The sequence below is a fragment of the Phodopus roborovskii genome, unplaced genomic scaffold, assembly GCF_943737965.1.
Source record: "Phodopus roborovskii unplaced genomic scaffold, PHOROB, whole genome shotgun sequence".
Taxonomy (NCBI): domain Eukaryota; kingdom Metazoa; phylum Chordata; class Mammalia; order Rodentia; family Cricetidae; genus Phodopus; species Phodopus roborovskii.
In genome coordinates, this window is record NW_026126511.1 from 49,032,285 (window position 1) to 49,054,434 (window position 22,150).

At 46.7% G+C, this 22,150-nt stretch overlaps 2 protein-coding genes across 3 annotated transcripts; both read right to left on the reverse strand.

Annotated features, from left to right (window-relative positions):
* Nucleotides 1-590: 590 nt before the first annotated feature.
* Nucleotides 591-11,215, reverse strand: LOC127230049 (serine protease 52). Its single transcript, XM_051195168.1, has 6 exons — nt 11,096-11,215; nt 8,460-8,637; nt 4,750-4,948; nt 3,052-3,302; nt 1,747-1,889; nt 591-878 (listed from the first exon to the last, which is right to left on the reverse strand). Exons 1-6 carry the CDS (start codon nt 11,213-11,215, stop codon nt 621-623), a joined length of 1,149 nt encoding a protein of 382 aa, XP_051051125.1. The 3' UTR covers nt 591-620.
* A 6,442-nt stretch (nt 11,216-17,657) lies between these two features.
* Prss51 (serine protease 51) lies at nt 17,658-21,497 on the reverse strand. 2 transcript variants are annotated; one of them, XM_051195530.1, is made up of 5 exons: nt 21,326-21,497; nt 20,014-20,200; nt 19,136-19,395; nt 18,127-18,269; nt 17,658-17,954 (listed from the first exon to the last, which is right to left on the reverse strand). In XM_051195530.1, exons 1-5 carry the CDS (start codon nt 21,468-21,470, stop codon nt 17,658-17,660), a joined length of 1,032 nt encoding a protein of 343 aa, XP_051051487.1. In that variant the 5' UTR covers nt 21,471-21,497. The 2 variants fall into 2 exon arrangements, with proteins under 2 accessions (XP_051051487.1, XP_051051488.1); XM_051195531.1 differs by having other exon boundaries at nt 20,109-20,200; nt 21,326-21,427.
* Between the last annotated feature and the right edge of the window lie 653 nt (nt 21,498-22,150).

The window sequence follows — 22,150 nt, forward strand, 5'->3', positions numbered from 1 at the left end:
ATGTGTATGAGAGGGGAGTGAATGGGCCCCTGCCTTAAGGGTTCCAGGATTGCCCCTCTTTCTATTAGGTGGGCAGTAATTCTCAGGGTTTTTTTTATCTCATTGGAGCAAGAAATCGAAGACATAGTGTAAGCGCTCTCTCAAAACATGAGAGCAGGCCGCAGAACGAACAGCTGCCCCAGTCAGATTCTTATCAGGTTACCCTCTGTGTTTTCACGATGGTTGTATGTTTTCTCTCTAATTATGTGGAGTTCTCCTTGAATCCAGTCCATGTATCATAAATTCTTCCTATATGACAGGTCGGGAGTTTTTGATCTTGTGTGGCCCATACAGGGTTGTTACAGTGTATGCGGTGAGTGGCATTGGCTTTCCTCAGGGCCAATTATTTACTCACTGCCTGACTAACCCCTTTAGAATAGGCTCTCAACCCTGGGAGAGGACTCTGCCTGCTCTCTGGTGGCCCTCAGGCTTGTCTGGCACCCTCCTATAGCTGTGCAGTGAGTTCAGGTGAAGCTAATGACCCTAGAATCATTCCTCAAAGCTTGAGTTCACCCTGCTCCTTATTTAATACAATGAGAAGAACACTTGGCTTGGGGACAGTATCATGTTCCATCACCTGGTTAGAACATCACGAAATATAAGAACACAATAGCCCAGCAAGAGATCGGTGAAGAGCATGCAGAGTCCTCCTCAAACACATAGGGCTTTCCTGCCTCTTTTGTCTTCTTTCTGATCCACTTCAGGTATTTTGACAGCTTGGTGTATACTCCGGGGTTGTCCTTCCTGCCACAGCCCACACCCCAGCTGACAATCCCCAACTGGTACCAAGTGGTCATGTTTGTCTTTTTGTTGCAAACCAGAGGTCCTCCACTGTCGCCCTAGGAGAGAAAAGTTGTTGGAGAGTGGAAAGTAGGCTATGACAGTAGGAAGCTACCCCCATAGCCTGCTGAAGTGTGAGCCTCTTGACGAAAGGTACTGGAGAGTAGTCCCTGTGATGGCAAGTGTCTGGTTTTTATTCAATTCTCCTGCCATACAGCTGTGACTGTTACATAGGTATCAAGCAATTTAGTCAAAAGCAATTGGATGAATGAGAACTTGAAGAAAAACGGATTTTCATCACCACCACCACCTAGGTCATCATTGATTAATATATTGTCTATTTTGGTAACTCTGTATCAAAAACGTATGCTTTCCCCAGGAATGCATTTTCTACCAGCCCAGCTTTCTCTGGTTTGCTCACAGTTGCCAAAAGTGAATAAAATACACAAAAATCCATCATGCCTCATAAAAAGAAATTGGTTGGATCTACCAGGTACACAGATATATACATATATGGCAAATACAAAAACAAAAACAAACCAAAAAAGCAGTGTAGCAGTGCTGTGTTAAAATGCAATACTTAAAGCACCACATTTTAGACGACGTAGGGGAAAAAAAATAAATAAATCGGAAGCCACCCTCACAGGGAGAAGGCCCCATCCTGACTGAGGCAAATGTTACAGTAAGACCACACTGGTAGCTAAAGCAGTGGCCATGGCTCCCCTTCTAGAGCTGAGGAGGGAACAGGCCTTGCTCACACACTTCTTTAGGGCTTGCATCACCCTGAATTGTGGGAGGATCCTATATGTTGATTAAATCCACCCAGCTTTGGTTATCTATTACAGTGGTCCCAGGGAACCCATGTGGCATCTCATCCACTGGATAGAAAAGCCAGTCACCCTCCCCAGACTGAGCCCAACCCATTACCTGGCAGGCATCCTTCCCACCGTCTTGAGTCCCAGCACACAGCATATTCTTGGTTATTAGAGGCAAAGCGTTATTGCACCAGTCCCATCTGAACAGGTCCACATTAACCTTCTGCAGTTTTGAGGATTGCAGTCTTTCTAAACCTGACCCAGAAGAGAAGCAGGAGGGGAGAGAGCCTCAGCTAATTTTTGGTCCCATTAAGTTGGGCACCAGCACCCTCCCATATCACCCCAGTGACAAGATAACTTCTGGTGTGAATGTGGGAGAGGAAGGGGTGTTCAGAAGACTGTCAAGATCCCCTAAGCATCCATAGTTCCCTAGAACTAGGTCCTTGCTTAATTTCAGCCTTAGTTTAACATCTTCTGGCCCTACAGTAGGCACAAGCCTCAGCTGCAGTCCTGGAAATGTGTTTTATTTGAGTCCATGGTGATCAAGAGAACCCAGACAGATACGTGGGCTTGTATCACTCTATTCCCCTTGAGACATTCACCAGGGAGAAGCACTCACTTTGCAGAATGTGGATGCTTTCTTTCTCTTTGGGCATTGCCGAATCCTGTGTCTAGGATGCTTCCAGAACAGAGAAGCAGTCAAGGCATGTGTGTTGAATGATACTTGAGGACTTTGGTGTTAAGAACTTCATTGTTTCTTTTAACCTCATGGAAATCATCAAAGACTGACTCCCACCAAGGTTGAGACTTGGGATCACAACACCAGAACACCATGTAAGGACTTACACTGAGAAACAGCATGACTTGCTAAGTGTTCCCTGCTGAATCATTATGGGGCAAGACATGCTCACTGAGAACATGGGCTAAAAGGATCAGTTTACAGGCATAATGGGAAGGGGTTAGGGGTGAACTGCTGGTTGCTTCTTCAAAGGATATTTTATACTCAGTGGATTTTCCCCCTTGGTCTGGATCTGTAGCTTTCAAATACTTTGTGACCTTGGCCTTAGAAGTGCAATGCTAACACAATCATCCAGGGTTAGTACACACGCTGCCCTGTGTCCTTCCATAGTTCCTCAGGATGATACTGAGTGAACTTTTGGGCTTAGCAAACTTCCCCTGAGGTGCTGTTCAGTATTCATGTTCTATAGAGTAAGCATACAATTTGTTCCAGGCTCCCAGAAGTGTCATGAAGGCTGACTGCCTGAGGGACTCAGGATAATGTATATCATGGTGACTGATATCTCCAGGTCTAGCAGGCAAAATTTCAAGGGTAATCAGAGCTTCTAGAATTTTCTAACCCTTCTGAACACCAACCACAGGCCACCCTGTATGTAATACCAAACCCAGAATCACTCACTGGTATTGGTAATGCCCCATCCTGTCACCCAGCAGTTATCCCATGCCAGTATGTTGGAGACTTGTGAAACGCAGATGGGTACACTGTCGATACTCAAGTTTAATGGGGATTTGAGCAAGAGCAAAGCTATATCATTGTCCATGAGCCAGCTATCAAACCTCGGGTGTATGATTATCTTGTCCACTTTCTTATACTTCAGGTCTTGTGTTTTGTTGAGGTTATCTCTGCCATGCATGATCTCCACGTTAGATCTCATTTAAAATAAGAGTAGAGAAAAGATAAATGATAGAAATGGGAAGGAGGAATCCCCAAGGGAAACATCATTCTGCCTCTGGGGGGATAAAGGGATTAGAGCAGCAGGAGGCAGTTGGACTTCAGCACCTAGCCTGATGACCTTACTTGGACAAACTAGCATCTAGGAGGATGAAGGACTCCAAGGCATCATCCTTGATTCTCAAGAAGGGCTGGACTGATTATAGAACTAGACTCTGGCAAGGGTCATGGAACTCAAGGACTTCTACACCAGCCCAGAGCTGGCAATATGTGCTCAGGGGCTGGAGCCCCACCCTCACACGCCAGTGCCTTCAATGCCCTTCTCACTCCGTGCTCATTCGCCACCCACTGTGTCTCCAACAAGAGCAAATAGTGATATACTTTTTTGTCTATTTAAGGTTTCTGTTCATTTGTCTTTAGGACAAGGTCTCCCTTATGTAGCCTAGGATGGCCCCTGACAAGTCATCCTCCAGGCTCATCCTCAGAGTACTCAGTGAGAGGCATGTACTGCATAAACAGCTTAGGTCGGATCATGTCCACGGGCACTTAGAAAGATGCAACACCTGGGCACACAGCCGATGTGTGGGACCCTGGGAAGGGAACTGTTCACTTCCCAGAAGTCTGGTAGAATACTCAGCCACATGGGCCATTTCAGCACTTCAAAGTGTCACAAGGCTGGTTGAATGAAGTTCCAGGGCCATCAGCATCTGGGACAAGCATTCAGCTACACTGGTTAAAAAGAAAATTCTAAGTTAAGGCTATTGGCACAGGCCTGTGCGGCCAGATACTCGGGAAGCTGAAGCAGGAAAATTATTAAATTCAAGGCCTATTAGGGCTACAGAATGAGTTCAGGGTCAGCCCAGAAACTTAGTGAGTCTTTGTCTCAAAAATAAACAAACAAACAAACAAACAAATAAATAAATAAATAAATAAATAAATAAATAAGAAGGCTTGGACTGCAGAGAGCACTTGCCCAGCATGGGCCCCTAGGTTCTATCTCTAGTACCACCATCACCCACACATACACACACACACACCACACACACACACACACACACACACACACCACACACACACACACACACACACACCACACACACACATACACATACACACACACCACACACACACACACACCACACACACATACCACATACACACATACACACACGCACACACATACCACACACACTACACATACCACACACCTACACATACCACACTCACATACCACACACACTACACACACACATACATACACACACAAGCACACACACTACACACACTCACACACCACACACTACATACCACACACACTACACACACCCCACACACCCACACACACCACACACCCACACACACTACACACATACCACACACACACACACACACACACACACACACATTTCTTACACGAATACTTACTCGTTGATGTGGTCTAAGCAGTGGGATGCGGTTAGAATCCACCACTCATTGAGAATAGATCCCCCACAGATGGGATTGCCATGAATCAGAATCCCCACATGCCATGGGAACTCAGAGATGTCCACAGATTCCCCTCCCACGATAGCAGAAACATTGTGGTCTTGTTGAGATGTGGCACTTATCCTCTGGCCACATGTTACTAAAAAAAAAGGAGGGAGAAAGAGGAAAGTTCTAGGACCCCAAAGTTGACTCTCCCCACTCACACAGGCAGCAGGGCTCAGCAAAGCAACAATGGTAGGGGACCCACAGGCTGGTCCAAGTCCACCACATGTCTACGCAAGTGTGGAGTACACTGAGTGCCACCTTTACTGTCATTTGCTTCTTGGAATGATTCTTTGAGGGCTGTGAGAAGGGAGACTCAAAACCACGTGGCCTATAGCTGGATCTTGCTATTTCCCCTAAGTCTGTGGAATGGTATTCCTTTCTTTAAATTATGCCTCACTGTCCTTTGAAATATGCCACAGATCTGGCATCCTACTGTACACAGTGAATGTGTGCTTCCCTGAACCTTCCAGGAAGCTGGCATGTGTTAGTGGGGTGTATGTGGTGGAGATGGTAGTGTGTGTAAGATGGTGGTGGCTCTGATGACATGTGGGGGTGTGACTGTGACTAGAGAAAGCCGGAATAGAAATATTGCTATAATTTCCTGTAAGAACTGTGTGAATGTCATTGTCATTAGGCCATCACCCATGCTTCCAACTCAGCTCTGCTGGAGTTTGAGGCTCCAGAAGCTGGGGCTTAAGACTAATCTGGGCTACAGGAATATTTTGTGTGTATGTGGGGGGGTGTAAATTGCCTTTATTGCAGTATCATTTTTTGTATTAGGTATTCTGTTTAGAATACCAGCACCACTTAACAAATGTTTGTAAACTCCTGATATCAGCTTTTCTCATTGGAGAAGCATCAACCCAATGGTCAAAGGAAGAGAAGATGGTCCCACTCTTCTCCAATTCCTATCCCGATTTGCCTATTGTGATTAGGGAATAAGCTGTCATGCCACTTTAATTCCAAGGATTGTCCCAATTCTCCGCAAAAGGGAGTCTGACGTCTCCTATTTGACAGTGTCGTTTTGACATCTTTTGCTGCCTTCCCAGTGTTATTTCTATTTTCTTCTCCTTTCCTCCTCTTCCAGTTCCCTGTTATCCTTTCTTCTTCCCATTTTTTCTCTTCCCTTTCCATCTCCTCCTCCTTCTCAGTACTGTATTTCAATCCCTGGCAATCAAGTCTGAGGATGCATCAAAGCTTCACAAATGTGCCAGCAGTTTCTGTTGGCAGGTGGGCAGTGCTGGGTTGTTGGTGGGGTTCTGAGTCCCATGACCCTGAGAAATGCCTCTCAAAAGCCAATGGAAAGGTCACCTGGTCTCCGTATGGGGTTGCATAGCCAAGCAGCAGCAGAACTGAGTCATGATTGATGATAGTACACATGGTACTGTGGATGGACACCATCTTGCCAGGTTTAAATCCTGGGATTGACCCATCGGTGTCGCTGTCAAGAACAGACAGGCCTGGGGAGATTGCTCAGTTGACAGAGTGCTTGTCATGCAAGCACAAAGACCAGATTTTGATCCCTCAGAACCCATGTGAAAGGTTGGGCACGGTGGTGCCCTCATGGAGGAGGTGACGACAGGCAGATCCCTGGGACTTGCTGGCCAGCCAGTCTAGAGGAACTGGGAGCTCCGAGTTCAGCGTTTTGACAAAGGTTGACATATCTTGGCCCTGTGGATCTCTCATTTCTGCACTGAGATCTCTTTCCCCTCACTCTGACCCATTTATACTCGCCTGTCTGCCTTTGCAGTGTATTAAGCTCCTTCCCTGTGCAGAGCCTTTGCGTGGTGCTTGCAAATGTGCCTCCCCACCAGAAAAATCAAGTGCGGTGAGTACAGAAAGACCAGCTGATTTCATTGGCTCCTCCCAGGTTTTCCACAATGCCAGTCTGTTTTGCCAGTTTCATACCATGTACAAGAAAACAAGCAACAACAAAGTTAACTCAAGGATTTTGTTGTTGTCATCCTGGGGGTGGGTAAGCATTCTACCTGTGAGCAAGCATTCACCAGCCCTCTTCATTTGCTATATTGGGAGCAGAGTCTCATTAAGTTGTCCAGGCTAGCCTTGAACTCATTCTTGTAGCCTAGGCTAGACTTGAACCTGAGATCCTCTTGACTCATCCTCCTTGGTAGCTTGATCAGAGGCCTGAAAGAACTGCAGCTTTCATGTTTATGTTTAAGGCATCATCCCCACCACCAGATAGCCCAAAACCCCTGAGGAAAAATCCATGTCCTTCTCTGCTATAAACACAGTTTCTAAAACAGCACACCCTGGGGCAGGGGTTTTGAAATTCGTTACCCAACCTATTGACCCAGACTGCATACATTCTCTAAACTCAAGCAGGAGCCCATCACTGGGGACACTGTTGTCCCACCTTGCTTGAGTGCTGTAACATGGTGGCTTTGCAATAGACCCTTTAGAAGGTTTTCAGCATGGTGACAGAAGGAAAGGATTCTAGAAAGATCTTTTGGGAGTTAAGCCTTCCCAATGTGGCCAGTAGACATCACTACCCCAATAGATGGCTACCTTTTCTGAAATATGTATGGGAGTGTACATGTAGGAAACTCTAGTACTTACATAGATAACAAGCCTCTCTCTCTCCCCCCCTCTCTCTCTTACACACACACACACACACACACACACACACACACACACACACACACCAGGCTCTCCCCACCAAGCATCTTTAAATACCAGGTGTTATAAGAGTTTCAGCCATCATTTGTCAGGGACCAGCTACCTCAGATTCCTAAATCCTGCCCCTCCAACTACTGAATCAGCACTCCTGGGAACTTGCCTTTGGAACTAGCTTCTGAATGATTCTACCACCCCTTAGGGACTGAACCATAGGGTCCCCAGAGACCTACATGCCAGTGAGCTATGTGTCCAGGGAAGCAGGAAGGCCAATGGCAGCAACAGCCCTGCTCTTCCATCCCATCTTTTCATTAGCTTGCCTGCACATAACCACTGGGGAACTTCAGCTGAGGCAAGGGGATGGAGGGCGGAGTCTAGATGACCATTGAGATCATAATAGGCCCGGGTAGACCATACTGAGCAGCAGATGTCCTTCCCAATCCTCCAGGCAGAGGAGGATGGGGAGGGTGCGATGATGAGGGTGATAGGAGGTGGAGTAGGGGAGCTCCATAAACAGTGGAACTCCCACACACTGGTTTAAGGATGCCCCAGAACACAATGGCTGAAGGCACAACCTGTACTAATGAGAAGGAAGCTGAGGTATGTGGCTCATATAAACCAGATGACACAGCAGAGATAGCAATGCACACTCCATGGAGTAGCTCATGTCACCAACAGGAGTCACTTAACTTGGGTGCCCATATCTATCTGAAAATGGATGATGACACATCTCTGTGGTGTCGAGAGGGTAACGCACTTAGACAATGGTTCTCAACCTTCCTAATGCTGTGACCCTTTAATACAGTTCCTCATGTTGTGGTGAGCTCCAATCATAAAATTATTTTCCTTGATACCTAGTAACTGTAATTTTGCTACTATTATGAACCACAATGTAAACATCTGTGTTTTCCAGTGGTCTCAGGTGACCCCTTGTGAAAGAGTGGTTCGGCCTCAAAGGGGTCTCAACCTACAGCTTGAGAACCACTGCACTGAGGCCTGTATCCCAGCACAGGCCCTGTAGGATTCCAAGGCTTTGGCGGAATCCTTCTGGTTCGCTGCTACTGCCTCCTTACAAAGATAGCGCCCTGACCAGCAATTCCTCTCATCAGGAAGCTCCAGTGGTGCAGCCTGGTGTGATGGGGGCACACCCTTTGTGGGGTGTGGGGTGTGGGGTGTGGGGTGTGGGGTGTGGGGTGTGGGGTGGGTCCTGTCTGTATTCACTTCTCATTTGTGTCTCACACACCAGCCCTGGAAGATGAAGTCATGGGAACTGGGTATTCCCTGAGCTCTGTGAACTCCTATAGCTGGGGTGTGGGTGGGTGGGGGCCAGAGCAAGGAGAGTGCTTTAGCACCATGGAGTAAGGGTGTGTCACTGGGGTCACTGTGCCAGAGATGTACAGTACAGGTGTCACTGGCGGACAAGGCAGGGTCACACTGCAGAAGGGGCCACGGGGCAGAGTTCTCAAAGGAAAAAGCAGAGGCTAACAGTGGCCTGGAGGAAGAGCAGGAGGGATCTGCTGCTGGTTAAATTACGACCCTCAAAATCCCCATGACGGGGCTGGGGAGATGGCTTAGTCCATAAAGAGCTTTAAAGAACAAGGATGAATTTGATCACCCAACCCACATAAAAATAACCATGTAAATACTCATAATCTCAGTGGGAGGAGGGGATCAGAGGCAAATAAATCCCTAGGGACTTTATAGCTAGTAAGCCTAGTCTACTTGGTGAATTCTTGACCAATGACAAACTGTTTCAAAATGAATGGATTCGCCCACCTCAGAAGCGACACCCAAGGTTATCCTCTGGCCACCAAACAGGTGTGCACCTCCACATACCAACACATGCTCTCTCTCTCTCTCTCTCTCTCTCTCTCTCACACACACACACACACACACACACACACACACACACGTTCAAGGCACGAAACTCAGAAGGTAGAACTCCTTGGGAAGTAGACCACAGCAGATGAGATTGGTTACAGAAATGACGTGCTGGAACAGGCCAGCTCATCTTCCATCATGACTCGGCATCCCTTAGACACACAGTGAGAACCCCGTGTGAAGAATGGACTGTGCTGTCAGGACTGGCTGACCACTAGGAGTTAGAGAGGAGGAGCCACAGCACCGTGTGAGCCCTGGAACAGTCTGAGGCTCTGTGGGAAGTCATGCTGGCACTGTGAGTCCTCAGGACTCCTGGCAACACTTGCTGGTATTCTAGGCTACTCATTTGTGGAAGCCAGGCTTAGCAGTCCAGGGAATTAAACACTGTTTCAAAAGGGGAAACCTATATTGAGGTGTAGAAACCTAGAAAACAGCAGACTATTGCAATTTTGCTAAGTTCAAACAAAAGTATTGTCAGACTAATTGTGTGGGACCAATTGGCTAACTAAAGGTCAGATCTGAATAAACAGTCTCCCCAGCTCTGTGGACACCAAATGATTTCCAAAAGAAAGTGCCACAAGGTGACAGATGTGAAAACAGCCATCACTACAGAGGTTTGGCTAGGAGCTGCAGGTGTGAGCAGTTTCCAAGCTTTCCTTCTTCCTCCCTTCCTCTCTCCCTCCCTACTTCCCTCCCTCCCTCCCTCTCTCCCTCCCTCCCTTCTTTCCTTTCTTTTTTCTCCCCTGAGACAGGGTTTCTCTGTGTAGCTTTGGATCCTGTCCTGGAACTCGCTCTGTAGACCAGGCTGGCCTTGAACTCAGAGATCTGTCTGCCTCTGCCTCTAGAGTGCTGGGATTAAAGATGTGTGCCACCACTGCCTGGCTCCAAGATGCTATAAGGCTTTCAATTTTCTCAAAACTCTTGCAAGTGGGCCAGCTCAGCAGGGAAAGGGGTTTGTGGCCAAGCCTGATGACCAAGTTCATTCCCCAGGACCCACAAAGTTATAGGAGAGAACCAACTCCCACAAGTTACCCTCTGACCTCCTCATGAACTCTGTGGCACACACACACGCGCACACACACACACACACACACACACACACACACACACACACACACAGATGTAAATCTGTTTAAATTCTTTGAAATGCCTCATCAGAACGACTGAAAGCCTCATGAAATGCTAAACAGTTCATTATTTTGATATGATATTTGTCATATAGAGAATGTCTAACACTGCCAAAGACTATAAGCTGAGTTTTGGATTCATCAAGCAGAATCCTACCTTTTCACTGCCAGGTGGGGGACCAGAAATGATGGGGAAATCTCCTGCCCGTTTCTTAGTAACTGAACCTTGTGGTTTAAAGCCAGGCTGGGCTACAGAATGAGTTCAAGGCCAGCTGGAGTAACTTAGAGCTTATTGCAAATTATAAAAAAATAAGTAAATAAAAAGAGGGCTGTGAATGAGGCTTAGTGTACCGTGCTGGCCTAGCATATGTGAGGTTCCGGGTTCAGCACCCTGTTCTGTGAAAAGAAAGGGAGGAAGAAAATGAAAGAAAGAACATACATGTCCACACCAAAGACAATTCCTAGCATTTGTAGTGGCTTTACTTGTAACTACTAAACCCTAGTAACAACCTGCATGCCCATGCCTGGGGAACCGGGTTACACAAAGCGGCATACCTGCAGAGCAGTAAGACCACTCAGTAGTGAAGAGAAGCCATTACTGAACCAGCCAGCACCCCAAACACAAGTGCGTTAGGCACAAATAGCTTCTTGCCGTATGTTTGCAATGTCATGGCATTCTGGACAGACAAAACCACAGGAATAGAGAAAACACCTGCCATCGCCAGGGGCTGGAGCTCAAGTAGAGGACTCGGAAGAGGAATGAGTTAGATGTCTTACTGTGTGGTCATGTGCATGACTTTCCATTCACAGGACCTTCCATTTGCCCCTTAGAAATGACAATGCAGAAGCCAGACTTAGAACTCCACTGCACTTTGCACACAAACAGATCCACTGATGTAAGGGGCACAACTGCCGGTCCTGCTGCAGTCCGATGGTGAAATGTCCTCTACAGGTGCCTGTGTGGTACTGTTTTGGTAGATAGGATGGAATCTTTTGAACCTTGGGCCTGTCTCATTGATATAACCTAGTAGGGGCGGGTCTGAAGGTTACAGTTGGCCTGTTTCTCCCTGCTTCTCACTGTGTGCGTGCGTGCGTGAGTGTGTGTGTGTGTGTGTGTGCGTGTGTGTGTGTGTGTGTGTGTGTGCGCGCGCGTGCGCTCTCTCTGCCTTGTTCTCTGAAGACTGAGCCTCTTACTGCCCCTGAATCTTGCCCTTTGGGTTAGGTTGGCTGCCCAGCAAGTTATCAGGATCTCTCTGTTCTCCCCCACCCCCATCCCCCTGCTCCCGATTGCTGGAGCCCTGGGTATTTGCAGCCATACCCAGACATGAGGTGGGTGCTGAGGATTAAAACTCAAGTTCTCTTGTTTACACAATGAGTGTTCTTAGCCAGAGTCACAGCCCACACTGTGAGCCAGGTTCCTCACTCTCTGCTGCCATGATGTGACCAGTGATGAGCTCCCAATGCCATGAGAGCAGCCTGCCCTCCCCTACCATGATGAACTGTATACACCCTGGAATCTGCCGAGGGTGCCTCTCTACTCTTAGGAAAGTAACACACACCCCACTTGCTGATAGCACCTTTGCTAGAATTCCAAGGCTCACCATGTGAGCAGAAGTTTTTTAATACTATCCTCCTCTGCCAATGCTGAAGAAACCTAGGCTGGGTGGATAAAACACTTGGTGCTTATTTTCTGAATTAAGGACAGAGTTGCTGGAAATTTCTCAGCAGTGTTAGATAGCCAAAATCTAGGTTCCCAGGGAAGGCTCTCTTCTTAGTTTCCCACCAGGCATCTCCTGTGTGCCCTCACATTACACTTTCTCATTCCCCCGTATAGGCAGTGTGTGCGTGTGTGCGTGTGTGTGTGTGTGTGTGTGTGTGTGTGTGTGTGTGAGAGAGAGAGAGAGAGAGAGAGAGAGAGAGAGAGAGAGACTCTTACAAAGGTATTCTTAGGACACTATCCCGTAGACCAGGCCCCCCCCCCTCTGACTTCATTTAACTCCAAATGTCTTCCACCTCCCAAACCAGCTACACAGTAGGTCACAGCAGGTTAGGAGCACACACCTTGCTCAGAATGCATACGCGGACGGCACTGCTCAAGTAATGCTGGTGGTGGTCTGAAAAACAGAGGAGGAGGAGTTCAGAGCATAGTGCTGGGCAGAGAACATGGGGGCTGATGGGGGTGGGTTATCAGGTGTGGCTGAAGGCACGCACGTAGCTAGGTGACATCATCTTGCTTTGGTTCAGTGGGCAGGATTTGAAATCAGGTGAGAGTCCAGGTTTCAGTGATGCTGTTTACATTATACTCTCAGCTGCTGTGCTGTCCAGATGCTGCTGGAATCCTAGGGTTCTGCTAGAAGGCATCCTCCAAAGCTCTCTCAACAAGCAGATCCCCAGCTACCCATAATAAAGGGGCTATAGACTCCCAGGGCCTCTGTCCCTGCCTACAGGACAGGACCTCTTAATCTCTGGCTACCCAGAGGGCTCCGCTTTGTGGTTCTAGGGAACAAAGACCCTGCTCAGATGTCCGGGAGGCTGCCCTTCCTTGTGAGGTCTGTGCTCCAAACTGCAGGCCAAGAACCTGGGGAGCCAGGTCAGAGGAGGACATGGTCTGTGGGCTTGTGTCAGCCCATCCCCACCTTCGATGACCCAATTTAAGTCTTGGTGGCATCTGCTGCCCAGGCAGGAGAGACATCAACATGGTGGGGGGGGGGGGGAGGAGAGCAGAGCTATTTGGGGCAGGAGACAGATTAGCAAACAGACATTACTCCCTGTGGATTGCAGCCCTGCCTTTCTCCCTTTTGGATTTCAGCTCTGTCCTATTTCTTTCTTGTTTGAGACCAGTTGGATCACCGTGTGCAGTGCTTCAGAAGCCCAGTTCCAGATCTAGTGAATAGGATAGGGGTGTGAGGTGATGGAGGGATTTTGCCTGGTGATTGTCTGTCCACCTGGAGATGAAATTGCCAGACTAGCTCAGAAAGGTGGACCTAGTCTGAGGCTTCAGTCACCCTTCTCCGGAGCCTCTCATGTTGGTCTGAATCCCTGCCTGCCTCTTTGAGGTGCAATTAAGGAGGCTGATAGTTCTCAGATTGGCAAAGCCCTGTGTTAAGAGAGAGGGCCTGAGCTCCATCAGGGAGGCGCTGGAATTTTACTCTGAAGACTTGGATGGAGACATTCTGATGCTGGCATGAACATCATGGACATTTTAGCATTTAACAGACTAACCAATATAGTCAACCATGGGGGAGAGAGAAACTCTTTTCCCTAGACCCAGGGAAAGCCACGGGGGTGAAAAGGGAGGGGCACATCAATGAGAACTGGCCAGTAGCAGCACCGTGACAGGAGTGACAGCAAGGGGACAGGAAGGAATCACCCCTTGACCATCTCACTTCCTGCTCTTGTACTTTGGTCAATGCTTTCTGAGAGGAAGTCTAACAGCATCTGGGACAGCAGGTGGCTCAGGCTTAGGAGGCAGCCTTCCAGACCCAGTCAAGAGCTGCAAGCAGACCTGGAGTGGGAGAACTGGGGCAAATGGGGAAATGCAGGGCCAGCATCTTCTGGAACTTTCTGGTGGAGGATGAGTTGACTGCTATGAGCCATGCTGATTTCAGGATTAAAAAGGACACCAAGCTACCTGTGATTAAGCCTCATCGTATGCAGTGTATTGTGCTCAAGACTAGGGACTGACCCCTCCTGGCTACTTTCTGCCAGTTAGTCAGTCCCCACATCAATGATTGCATTTTAACTCAGTGCCATTTTAAGCTAGCCACTGGACACCCACAAGCTATGTTTCTTAGATGCCCAAGATGCCTTGGAACAAAGCCGAATAAGGGACATGTCCGAGTTCCCTTTCCTATTGCTGCAATAAAATACTCTGTCGAAAGCAACTGGGGAACAAAAACGGGTTGTTCTGGCTCAGAGTTTAATAATACAACGCAATGTGGTGTGAAGTCAGAGTGGCAAGAGCTGGTCATGCTCCCTTATTGTTTGGAACAAAAAATGTAGAACGCATGCTATTGCTCAGTCCCTTCTCTACTTACACAATCCAGGATCCCAGCCAAGAGAATGGTGCCACCCACAGTGGGTAGGTCTTCCCACCTCTATGAACACACAGTAGTCCCCCACAGCACATATAGAAATATGTCTCCCAGGTGATTCTAGATTCAGTCGTGGTGACAGCACCAGCCATCACAAGGTGGATTCATTTTCTCAGAGCAGTTGTAGGCAGACATAAAAACACCATTAGGTAGTGGCCATGAAATTTAGCCACAGACTTCAATCCTCTGATACTGAGGCTAACTAGGAAATCGTTAGCAGGAGGGGGTTCTCGTGACCCCTGTCGTTGACCAAGCCCAGGCAGGATGCTACCATCCCTCCTCTGGACCTCTGCATAAAGCCTTCATATCCATGTCCTACATTCCTTTTTGCCTGAGAAGTGTTTTCTGTTCCCTGACACATTTCCTAATACAGGCTTTGCCAATGAAAATTCTAGAAAATTCTTTAGAGATGAGACTCTTAAGTGTGATCTCAACCTGACTTATCTGAAGTCAATAATGACCTCATTGCTAGTGGGAAATAAACTGTGGTAGTCTGTGGTATGATGTGCTCCTGAGTCATGTTATCGTCTGTCACCCTTAGCTCAGTTATCAGTGAAAGGAAATCAAGTGGCTTTACTACAAGGCTCTATCTACTGCAAGGCTCCACTACAAGACTCTCCTATAAGGGTTGTAATTATTAAATGTGGTAGAAAGCTTCAGAAAAACAAAACTAATCAAACAAAATAGCAACATCCCCATACCTTGGAGTTTGAAATTCTCAATATCAAGATCTAATCAAAGAGCTTAAGAAGCTTCCACAATTAATTCCAAAAGAATCTTATTTATTATATATAAAAAAAATCAGACTGACAGTTTCTGAATACCAGAGATTTCTTTGTTGGCATATGGCTCTGCTTTCCCTTAATCTCTCATTGTCGGGTATTTCCTAAATGACTGGACAAAATCTTCAGCAGCATTCCTCCTTGTTTGTTTCCTTTAACAAACAAGAATTCCAGACAGTGAATTGATCTGAGAACCAAGTGATGAAATTCCAGTCCTGGGTGGTAAATTTACAGCAGCTTCCTTAAACACAGTGTGGAGGTTGGGATTTACCCCCATCAAGTGCTCCCAAATAGTGGATCCCATCTCACACCCATTAGGTCCTGACACCTTAGTAAGCAGAGGTCACTTCCTGTTATGGCTGGAAGCTCTCAGTTCTTGTCTTCTCAAGGGGAAAATTCAGTCAGGAGACACAAATGATTAAACAGAAATGTATTTGGCAAAGCAAGGAAAAACTGGAGTGGGCTACCCTCGAGGTAGGTATCAGCAGTGAGTCCTTCATTGTTATATGAAGGTTATATGAATACTTTGAGATGGGTGGCACATTCATGAGGTAGGGTGACCCTATCTCCTCTGAAATCATGATGGACCAGATCTTCCTTTTAGGATATGTTTGTTCCTTCATGATCCTCTTGAAAAGTATGTAGGTTGATTAACCACAATGAAATGAACGTAATAATGAAACCAAGGCCTTTTGAGGTCACATGTCTTTCATTAGTATGAACATGTAGGAACTTGGAAAGTGCCCTGGCACCATGATTTCTTAAAAAGGCACATCCTAACTGCAGCTTCAGGGATGTTTAACCACACAGGAGCTCCTAGACCTTCAGAACACATACCCACCAAGATACAGCTGCAGTTTGCCTTGGTCCTGCATATCTAAGTCCTTGCTTACCCAGTATCAGTGAAGGGTGTGCTGCTTTGTGAATTGTCAGTTCAAGGTGTGTATTTGTGTGTATACTGGGCCACAAGGTAGGATATATCTCTTACTGTAAGTTATAAGGTACAACTGTACTTCATAATCCCTATCATGGTCCAGTGCCTTTTCTACAGATGTTAGACTACCCATTCCCCACAATTCTTAGAAAATAGAAGGACAATGGAAGGTAGAAAGATTATATATATATATATATATATATATATATATATATATATATATTGCATGCATAAATGTATATATGTTTGTATAGTGAAAGTAATTACTAAGAAACCCTGTGAGAGAATGTACACATGTAATACAAATGTGAAGTGCACACTTAAAGACACCAGTCTCCCATGTCTTATATTTTTCTATATCATTCCTATGCATAGTGTTCACAAAGTATTAAAATGAATGAATGGGAAAATAAACTCTTGTATCCATATAATTGGTTGCCTCTTTTATTCCTATGCTATATAGACTTGGCCAAGAAGAGAACTAGAGATGTAACCACCATTAGTCCCTTGGATGCATGATATGGTCCTGGTCTTCAGACATGATCTTGTAGTTTTCTAAGCCCAAATTCTTAACATTTGTTTTGTGACTCCAGTAGAAGGGCATGGTGGCTCTGATGTCCCTGGATTAGTTCAATCCACTCTCACATATAATGGGCAGTGATTTTGGTCATTAGGGAATTTCAGTCTTCATGTGCTGGAGAAGTAGATACACATCAATGCCCCTGGAACAAGTTGTTATCAAGAAGTATTTTTTGGATAAATTTTAAAAAATGGAAGGAAAGGTGTAGTCTCCAAGTCCTGAGTCATAATCTCCAATTTTTAGTTTGAAACTAAATTAGAGATCCCTTGCCCTCCCTGTCACACACACACAGATCTTTATGCATGTCCATTACATGGAGGTATCTGCAGGCTAGGTTGGGAGCTCCTGGGTACAGACCTAGGTTGGGTGCTCGGGTGACATAACAAGGTTGGTCTATGACTAGGTTTGATATGTCCCAAGATAGAAAGAAGCAATTTGGAATGTCCGAAAAGATTCACAATGCAGCTGGCGCCTCCTTCATAGGGAAGGATGGGGTGACTTCCCATTGGAGATTTTCAAAGATTTCCTGAATCACACCCTCCTGATCCTACTTTATCAGAGGACATAATGTTTTCCTCTGGGGTCCCCCAACACCTACAGCAATTCTCTCAGCATGGAGTTTGACATTCTTACATTAGAGTGTAAACAGGGAGCTAAGTCTGTGGCTAACTCATCTGATGTAGAAACCAACCCATAGTTAGCGTTCCTCAGAAGCTTGTGTGAGTATGGGAGAGAACAAACAGACTTGACAAACAGTAAGAAGTTCAGAGCTTAGCAACTTGATTTATCCCCAGCAAACATGACAGCAAGCAGTATTTGAGACCCCAAGCTTAGCAATATGGAGCATCGTGAAACGCCAGTCAAGGGGATTCTTGAGGCTTTTGAGAAGGTGAGGGCTCTTCCCTCCCTTTGTGTCTCCTCCAGGATCCATGGGATAAACTGAACAACAGACACAAACATACCGGGCCTTCCCCTAGAACCTGAGGTTATGCCCCAGCTGAAGACACCCACTTGAAAGAGCCTCCGAGTCTCCCAGTTAGCACAGACCATGGGTGCCCCGCTATCTCCCTGGGAATGAGAAAAGCAAGAAGCACTATTTGTGAGAGGCCAGTGGACCCATCCAGCAAGAGGGTATGAAGGGGTGGCTAGTGGTCTGAGTGAGGGCCTCCCTCCTAGACCCCTTCTGGGAACCAAAGAATCATGGGGGCTGGGGAGGAGCGGTATGGCAGGGGCTGAATACCTGGCACTTGCCGTTGGTGCCCGCTTCCTTCCAGGCACAAAGCATGTTCCTGGAGAGCTGAGTCACCCTCTTGGCACATGCTCTCCAGTTAATCTGAACCACCCTCAGCTTCTTCAGGTGCATGTTTAAGCTTCTGGTTGAGCCTAGCAAAGTAAGGAAGCTAGCCTGAGAATGAGCATGCATTGGCTGCCAGCCGTGAGCAGCCCACACACATCAGAGTGGAAGTCCCTGGGGGGGTGGAGGGGGCTGCAGTGCCCAGCAAGTCAGACTCTCAGGTTCCATAGTTTGGATGGTTTAGTGCAAGACCTCGCTCTGTCATCGAGGTGTCCCAACAAATAGTCCCTCTGTGAATGTATATGCCTAGAGAAGCAAGTTCAGTCCCTTACCAAGCACACTATATGGAGATTTCTCTGTGTTCCTATCCTTTCTCTGAAGCTACACTTTGTCCCAGTGTTGAAGTTTAGAGCAATCCAAGTGCTTAGGCAACAGTGACCCACATCTTGTCTTTGGTGAGATGAACAGACACGTGGAGGCATCTTCTAGGCAGAAGTAACCACAGTGCTAAAGGAAATCCCGGCTTTCTCTTTGCTCATGGTTCATGAGTGACCAGCCTTGTGCTCTGCAGGAGAATGAGCAGCACCATTGGTGCTCACTGACCCAGGGAAACCACTGATTTAATTATATCAACAAATGGGGGACTCTATATGAGGCTAACAGATGTGTGAGCCAAATACATTTTATGGCCAGTGCTTTCAAGTTTTGAGATTCTTCTATGTCTCATGTATTTGCAGGGGACTTTATCTACATAATTTCATTCATTTCATCTACATGATTTAGTTGAGGGAGGCATTGTTGTTATTCTGTGGATAGGAAAATGATGATGAAGAAGAAGGTAATGGATGCTGTCACAAATTCAAACCCGAGTCTTCCCCCATCTAAACCATCATTCTGCTCACTGGAAGGCAGCCTACAAGTGACCTTCATACTGGCATGAAGGCAAGGTGCATACCGTGGCCATGAGTAGATGCCCACTCTGCCATCCAGCACCGGTCCCAGGAGCTCTCCTTCTGTGGCAGGCAGACGGGCATTTTGACTTTATTAAATTGGACTGGTGTGGCAAGCAGGACCAGGCAGAGGTCGCTGTCAAGGTGGGGCGGCTTGTAATCTTTGTGAACAATAACCTTCTGCACTTGTTTTCTCTCCAGGTTGGTGTCGCTGAAAGTCTTGGTTCCCATGACTACAGTGATGTTTACCACTGCCACTTCTAATCTGAAGAATGAATGCAAAGGCACCAGAGCTGACAATGGTCGTGGGGTACTTTGTATCTATCTTCAGACACATTTCCAAACAGTAGAACTTAACACAAAGTATATAGTAATGGGTATGCTATGGAGGGGGGGGGGTCTAGAGAGACCAGGGAGATCAGAGTCAGGGACCAGACCCAGATGGATCTCTGAACAGGTGAACCAGTAACTCAGGGGAAGTTCTGGTCAATAGAACTACAAGGTACCCATTGAGGAAAGAGGATATAAACATGTTGGAAACAGGAATCTTGGCTCTCTTACTGACAACTATATCCCTCTTGAAACTGTAGCCAGTAGGTACTCAATGCATGCACAATGAATGAATGAATTCTTAGTATACAGATGGTTGGCAGGAAAAGGGAAGCCTACACTGATTTTTATAACACTGGTGCTGAGCTACAAGAAACAGCCAACTTGGGATATAGTTGATCAAGTCAAGAGGGATGAATAGATAGGAGCAGACTTCAGTCCAAAGCCACTGGACACAGAGCCTATGGCGTCAAAGGCTTCATGTATTAGTGACTAGTCCAGACTGCATGTGCACTACATGTGACATAAATTAAGGCGATGCCCAGACACTTACAGGGTTCTTGGGAAGCAATGTGCTGCCGTCAGAACCCACCACTGATGGATGATGGAGCCTCCACACAGGTGTTTCCCAAGCATCTGGATACTCACTTGCCATGGGAATTCACCATTCTGGACTTCAAGCAGCTCTCGGAATGGCAACCATGATGAGTTTGGGAAGGCAGGTCTGTGGCCACACAGAACTGATTTTGAAGAGAAAATAAAGATACATTGATACAAGAGGGATCCAGACACGAGGGGACCAAACACAAGGGGCCCAGACCAGAAATCCTCACTTCACATTTCCAGAACCTTCCTAGCTAAGGTCTGGGTGGCATATGAGGGAAATCAAAGGAAGGCCCACTAGAAAATAGTTCCAAACTGAAAATGGCCAGTGCAGGAAAATGAAAACTAACAAAAGTGGGCCATCCACAGAAATCATTAACGCATATTCTATGTTTAAAGGGCGAGGGAAGGGCAATGGGAGGAAAAACAACAGAAATATACTGGCTAATGTTGTTACTTGGTAGAATTGTAAAACAGCCATGAGTGACTTCAAGGGAGATGAACACACACACACACACACACACACACACACACACACACACACACCACAGACATAGAGATAGATGGATGAAGATAGATAATAGGAAGGTAGGAAACACAGATTAAATACAACAAAGCCACTCTGTGAACCATAATACATGCCAGCACCTTTTGTGTGTGTGTGGGGGGGTCCTACTGTATTTCTGCAGAAAGAGCACTAAACATTTGTACATCTGGTCTACCTACAGAGCTTTCTCTATGGGGCATCTCCCAGGACTACAGAGCAAATGCTGCAGGAACTGACTTCTTACAACAATGTGTGTAAAAATAAATATTTTTTAATTAAGTGTATCCCTATTCAACCCCACACCTTTCTGCTGCCTCTTTCAAGGTCTGGGCCTATAGAAAGAGCCTTGATTCATTTACAGAGAGGGAGTCGAGTAGGAGAAATATAGCCAGTTATTGGTTTTGCCCCAAGTCTCCTGTGCTTCTAGAACTCTGGGCTCAGATTCTAAGGGATTCACTGTAGGTAGCATCCTCAACCAGTCCAGTTTTGATCAATGAGGAGTCATTGTCCCCTCATTTCCTGAGCCATATTCCATCTACTGCCATCTCTGGTGGCGAAGAGCTCTGGGTCTCTGGGTGAGATTTTATGTTCTCTGGATTTGGGTTAGAACCCTCTAACTCTACACCTCCTGGAGCTCCCCATGCACTCCAGGAGGTCCAGGGGTGAGATAGCAGGCTTTTCCCTACCTTTTGTTCTGGGCTAACCAGACACTAACCTTGGTCCTGGGCATGTCCCTGAGATGCCATGAGAAGTGCCATTAGAAGGGAGAGCATCGTGTTGTCATTCCGGTCCGGTGTTGCCCACCCTGATGTCCTGCCTATACTGACACAGCAGCAGCTGCAGCTGCCATAGTTGGGCATCACAAATGCATGGCAGAGCCTGGCCTGGTGACATCACAGTAAATTCTGGGATTAGAGAGGAGGAGCAGACAGCCTGATTGAGGCAAGTCGCTCTCCCAGTCCTTTCTGGTTATAGATACCTTTGCATTGCTGCTAAAGGACACCTTGGATGCTTCATGATGACCATCATCTGCCTGTGTTCTCTCTGGCCCTGCCCTTGGCCCTGCACATCTTGAGGAGCTCTGGCAGTAAAGTTTTGGGTCTCTGGGTGAGATTTTATATTCTCTGAAATTGGGTCTCAAACGTTCCATGTGCCTCTATAGAAACTTCAACCCTATCATGGGTTGATAGGAACAGAATTAAAGTGGTTATTAATGTTACATTAAAATGTTACTTAAGATCACTCTAGGGTGGGTTGTGGAAATAGTTCAGTCAGCAAAGTGTTTGCCTTGCAAGTGCCAGGGCTTGAGTTCAATCTCTAGAAGCTGTGTTTTATTTAAAAAGGTAGGGGGCATGGTGGCATACGATTGTAATTCCAGGGCTAGAGAGACAGAGGTAGGCAGATCCTTGGGACTTGCTGGCTATTCAACCTAGCCTACTTGGCAACTCCCAGGATAGTTACAACCCCTATATTTAAAATAAAATATGCCGGGTCAGTGGTAGGGCCTAGAATAAATGACTCATCAACTTCCAGCATCCAC

Coding starts and splice junctions, on each gene's coding strand:
- Prss51 (XM_051195530.1), bottom strand. CDS start 21,470: ATGCCCAACTATGGCAGCTGCAGCTGCTGCTGTGTCAGTATAGGCAGG. Junction 18,270..19,135: donor GGCATCTACTCATGGCCACG/GTATGCACCTTG, acceptor TTACTTTGCTAG/GCTCAACCAGAAGCTTAAAC. Junction 17,955..18,126: donor GCACCAACGGCAAGTGCCAG/GTATTCAGCCCC, acceptor TCTCATTCCCAG/GGAGATAGCGGGGCACCCAT.
- LOC127230049 (XM_051195168.1), bottom strand. CDS start 11,215: ATGGCAGGTGTTTTCTCTATTCCTGTGGTTTTGTCTGTCCAGAATGCC. Junction 4,949..8,459: donor AGTGCAGTGGTTCTCAAGCT/GTAGGTTGAGAC, acceptor CTTTTTTTTTAG/TAACATGTGGCCAGAGGATA. Junction 3,303..4,749: donor TGCTTAGACCACATCAACGA/GTAAGTATTCGT, acceptor ATTTTAAATGAG/ATCTAACGTGGAGATCATGC.